At 36.0% G+C, this 4694-nt stretch overlaps 1 protein-coding gene across 1 annotated transcript in view; it reads left to right on the top strand.

Moving 5' to 3' along the window:
• The window catches only part of LOC135941463 (uncharacterized), a 6321-nt gene extending 1830 nt beyond the window's left edge, over positions 1-4491 (top strand). The window contains exons 4-25 of the mRNA XM_065487021.1: positions 1-39; positions 86-136; positions 311-341; positions 399-839; positions 904-954; positions 1010-1043; positions 1259-1323; positions 1387-1725; positions 1779-1841; positions 1900-1930; positions 1983-2047; positions 2103-2220; positions 2279-2523; positions 2585-2719; positions 2782-2817; positions 2877-2994; positions 3043-3149; positions 3206-3286; positions 3344-3380; positions 3665-3732; positions 3788-3890; positions 3948-4491. The exon at positions 1-39 is cut by the window's left edge and continues 142 nt beyond it. Coding sequence (XP_065343093.1) covers positions 723-839; positions 904-954; positions 1010-1043; positions 1259-1323; positions 1387-1725; positions 1779-1841; positions 1900-1930; positions 1983-2047; positions 2103-2220; positions 2279-2523; positions 2585-2719; positions 2782-2817; positions 2877-2994; positions 3043-3149; positions 3206-3286; positions 3344-3380; positions 3665-3732; positions 3788-3890; positions 3948-4180 — 2046 coding nt within the window. The 5' untranslated portion in view covers positions 1-39; positions 86-136; positions 311-341; positions 399-722 and the 3' untranslated portion in view covers positions 4181-4491. The remainder of the gene's footprint in view (positions 40-85; positions 137-310; positions 342-398; positions 840-903; positions 955-1009; positions 1044-1258; positions 1324-1386; positions 1726-1778; positions 1842-1899; positions 1931-1982; positions 2048-2102; positions 2221-2278; positions 2524-2584; positions 2720-2781; positions 2818-2876; positions 2995-3042; positions 3150-3205; positions 3287-3343; positions 3381-3664; positions 3733-3787; positions 3891-3947) is intronic.
• The last annotated feature ends 203 nt before the right edge of the window (positions 4492-4694 follow it).

The following is a 4694-nucleotide window of genomic DNA, read 5'->3' as shown; positions in this document are numbered from 1 at the left end:
TCCTCTGACACCACCATCACAATAGCCAAACCAAAAAATGTAGGCTCAAATTTACAAGCAGAGATGATTTTAATATGGTTTTTAGTTAGCTTGTGAACTGTCTCGGTGCGAAAACTTCACTTTCATCGCAAACCAGGTATCAATTAATCCTTTTTAAGAATATACAAACATGAGATCAACTCTTAAATTTTTATTTTTATTTAAAAATTTCGAATGAGTGTTTAATTGAAAAAGCACTTACGCACTCTACAGTATAATAGTTCACGCTATATATCGACACAATTAATACGTTAGCATTAAATTTATTCAGGGCGCATCATCAGTGATCAGCGCAAGCACAAGTAAGAGGAAATTTATGCCGTTGAAGAGAAGACTAAATTTTTGCTTTTTGAATTCAGGCAATCTGATTATGAGAAACGGAATGACGTTTCTGTTTTCGTCAGCAGCAGCGACCCAAGTTGAGGCAGCAAAGAACTGCTTTTCGCGCAATTTGAATTTAATTTCTGTGCAGGACGCCTTTAAAATGAATCTTGTTCAAAAATTGCTTCAAGGTTCGTGTTTTAATTTTATTCATTTTAATTTTGTCTTAACGCTTTAAAGATGTTGGCACCGATTCTACCGTCTGGACAATTGGCTCCAACGAAGGAAACGTGTCGTGCCAAAATTACAATTTGAGTTTCGCCTGGTGCAACGAGAAAAGAGAAATCGTCCTTCCCGTGATCATGCAAGAAATGAACAGTTTGGAAATTGTTCAAAAAGGACTCACAACGTCCATGCTTAACGGTGCTGCCGTCTTGCAAACTTCAGATTCTAATTCACTGTTTCCATATTTGTGTGAGGTATATGTAAATAGATATTACATGTATTTTTAAATTATTTAATATTTCAAAACTGATTAATTAGCCAACAGGTGATTTTCAAGACTCTTGCCTCGCTCTTAAGTGCAAAAAACGCGTATGTTTCGTATTAATTTTGACGTGCTTCCATTAATTTATTTTCGAATTTTCAGAGCACATTATTTGACGCAAACGGGAATATAAAGGGTAAATCGTGAATCCTAAATTTTCTTATTTTAACTTGCAAACAATGAAAAATATTATTTACATATCGCGAATTTCGTTTAGAATGGCTACTCACATAAATTTGCACTTAACAATTAAAACGCGCTAAACTGAATTTCTTTTTGCAGCTATTGTAAAATAAATTAAGGCACACTCCTTTTTGAGCTAATTTATTCCCTTAAATTATTTATATTCAGATGGAGAAAAGTATGGGAATTGGACACGTACCTGCAACAAATTGTACCTTTACTCTGGCAAGCTTGTTAGTATTAAATAATTTTTTTTATTGCAAAAATAATAATAAATTCCTTATAAATCCTCAAAGGGCACTTGGCAGCAGAATTGGGACTTTTGTTGCAGATTAGGAATGCACCCGATTTGGTTTAGCTCGGCGTCCGACTTTGAATGTTTGAGCAACTCGACTAAAGTGAACTGGACGCTAAACTATAATTATTGGACGGCGGGACGCGCAATGGGCACCTGGGGAAGGTGGGCCTGGTGCCCAGGGGCCGTCAACCTTCCCGACTCGCTTTCCTGGGCTCCGGGGCAACCGGACAATAATCAGACCAACGAGAACTGCCTACACTTGCAAGTGACGAAAAATTCGAGCGGTGTACTTTTGTCAGACCGGAACTGCAGCCACAAATACGTCATGGCTTGCCAGGTGAGATGAATGTTTTCTGTGTGTGAATTTGTTGAGAGCTTGGATGTTTTAAGGGTGACGCGATGATGGCGTCCAACTGCAACAAGCCAAATTGTCCGATGGAGTGTACTCAAAATGCATGATTTTCCTTATCTTTAGGGCTTATTTTTTAACAATATATTTCAAACGTCATAGGAATCGTTTTTCGAAAATGGAATATTAAAGGGTTAGTGATTTGAGCCTCAATTTAGAGAAAATTGTTTGATTTTCTTTTTCAGATCTGTTTGTTCACGGCCAGTGGAATGCCGGTTGTGGCAAAGATTTTCTGTTTTCGGCTGCTATTGTGAATTTTAATTTAAAAATATGTATTTTCCCTTTTAAAAATTATAAATTATTAGTTGGATTGGTTGGGCGCGTGGAATTATTGTTGCTCCGTTGGAATGAAACTGGCCTCGATTGAGGCTCTTGAGGAATTGAGTTGTCTCACGAATATGGTTGCGAAATATCCCAGAGCAGGTAGAATAATGATATTTCCAATTAATTTAAATTTGACTCTTTTATAAACTCTAATCAGTCTACCCTGATCAATGTGGAAGGGATTTCTGGACATCTGGCACCAACCGCGGCTGTCCAGGTGCGCACTTCTGGTGTTCAGAGAATGAAAAATTGAACAAGGAAGAACTAGCGAACTGGAAAAACGGGCAAATGCCCTCGGAGAGTGCTGATCAGTGCATTTTCATTAATTTGTCAAATTCAACTTTGAGTGAGACTTATTTGGGCACTGATTATTGTACAGAGCAAAAACCATTTCTTTGCGAAGTGATATATTTCCCTTTTTTTTATTTCACTTTTTAATGTTTTTCGTTTCTTTGTCTTTCAGGCCTTGCAACCGGGCAATAAATCGGTGCAAATCGCGCGCTCTTGCTCGGAAATTTGGAATGTGACAGACGATGAAGTGAATGATATAATCATGAATCCAAGTGGCGACGTCGTCAACCAAAGACGCAATCTAAAAGTGCGGCTACGCAAATTAATTGGATTTATTTTTAAAATCGGGTCTTTATTTTTGCTTTGCAGTGTTATCTAAGGTGCTGCGGGAAAAAAGGACACGTGGTAAATATATTTCTTGTGTTCACTTTTAAATATCAAATTAAATCTTAACATGCGAATAGTTAAAAAGCGGGTCACTGGTGACGGATGAAATTTTGCGCAACTTAGAGGACTTGACGGCCGACGACCCGCAAGCAATGCAGGATGGCTTTCAAAACTTTGATTCCTGTACTTCCATTCGTAAGCTTTTTATGTGTGCAAACACAATTGCAAATCATTTTTTTGCAGAGTCCACTGATGAGTGCCACCTGATGGCCCAGATGTTCCAGTGTGGAAAGAAAAATGCACCAGACCTGACTTTAGGTCTCGTCACTGCCATCAAAGGAGACGCCACTGTGACTTTTTGAATTCTATTCATACAGAATTATATCATTTAATTTGTATTCGCCAGGCTTCAGTTACTGCTACAGGGGGAATTAAAACCGCCGGGAGAGTATGTCCTCTTTATCCAGCAGCAAGTTGTGTACCAAATGTAATCTTACTAAACTATACTAATTTACAGTAAGATTGACTAATGTTGTTCTTGTAGCAAACATATATTGATCAACTTAAAAACACGGGATCATGTAATCAATTTACTTTTTTTTCATCAGACGCATTATAATTATAATTTTAAATATTGCGATAATGGACAATCAAAGTATTTATCATAATTAAATATATTTTTATTGTAAATTATGTTAAAAGGTGGATTCCTCGTCTTTTTAATAATCTCAATGGGTCCATACATACATTTTCTTTTCATCAAAAATATATTTATATATAAACGGATTTATCGTTATTGTATTACAGAATATGTTTCTATGTACACGCGGGAATATTTAAATGAAAGATCTAACTTTCATTTCAGCTTTGGGGGGAGGTGTCATGACAACATCGAATGGAAAAAAATACTTTATGAAATATGTCAATGGAATTGTAAGTAATTGAAACAGTAAATAAATGCATCAAAATAGCATTTTTCTAAATTTAGACCCCTGCTCAAGCAGAAGCAGATTACTGCTGTGTTCTTGGCAGTCACCTTGTCATTTTCGAAAGTTTAGAGGATTTCAAAGCTTTTATGCAAAGCTGGCAAGGTGAAAAATTCTCTTGACATTTTGTTTATCAATTGGGAGCTGGAACGAATATTATAGATGGTACACAACACTGGGCTATCCTTGGACCGTCTTTCGACAACGGTGATGGTACCGACAGCTGGTGCTTGAACTTTAAAAAGATGCCAGTAGGAATGATCACAGATATCAACACATTTTATCGCAACCAACTGTGGAACTCCACTATATTCTTCAGGCAAGGCTTAGAATTATACTCAGTTCCAAACGGAAGTGGGGCTCACCGAGTTTTATGTGGCCCACTTCCCTACTAAATTATCTGGATTTTGTTGAAATTATTCCAATCGTAGAAAACTTTTTCGATAATAATTGGATTCTAGGCATTTTTCTATTATATTTGTGATTGATTTTGTGTTTGGTAAATGTAATATGATGTTATTTTGCTTGTCAACAAAATAATAAAAAAATAGCTGTGTGTTATAATTACAGCTGGTTGTTGTTTAATTGTTTGACAAGGATCATGTTCCAACATAATTTTAATGATTTTATGATGTATTGTGAACTATACACAGTTAAGTCCTACCAAGAAATGTTGTATACTCTAATTCAAGTTTGAATAAATAAATATAGGACAAAATATTTTTGTTTGATGCAAAAAATTGTCAATTAGTAAAAACACAAATTCTAGGGTAAATAATCTAACTGATGAATTTAGCATTATTCACGGCTATTATGTCCGTGTGAAGGCTCGACCAGCGGGATGGCTCATTACAAATTGTGAAATCACGTAGATTGAAGTGAGATATGAAACTAAAATATTTTAGAATA

Source organism: Cloeon dipterum, chromosome 3 (genome assembly GCF_949628265.1).
Source record: "Cloeon dipterum chromosome 3, ieCloDipt1.1, whole genome shotgun sequence".
NCBI lineage: Eukaryota > Metazoa > Arthropoda > Insecta > Ephemeroptera > Baetidae > Cloeon > Cloeon dipterum.
Note: the sequence above shows the minus strand (reverse complement) of the source record. Positions and strands in the feature narration are given on the sequence as shown.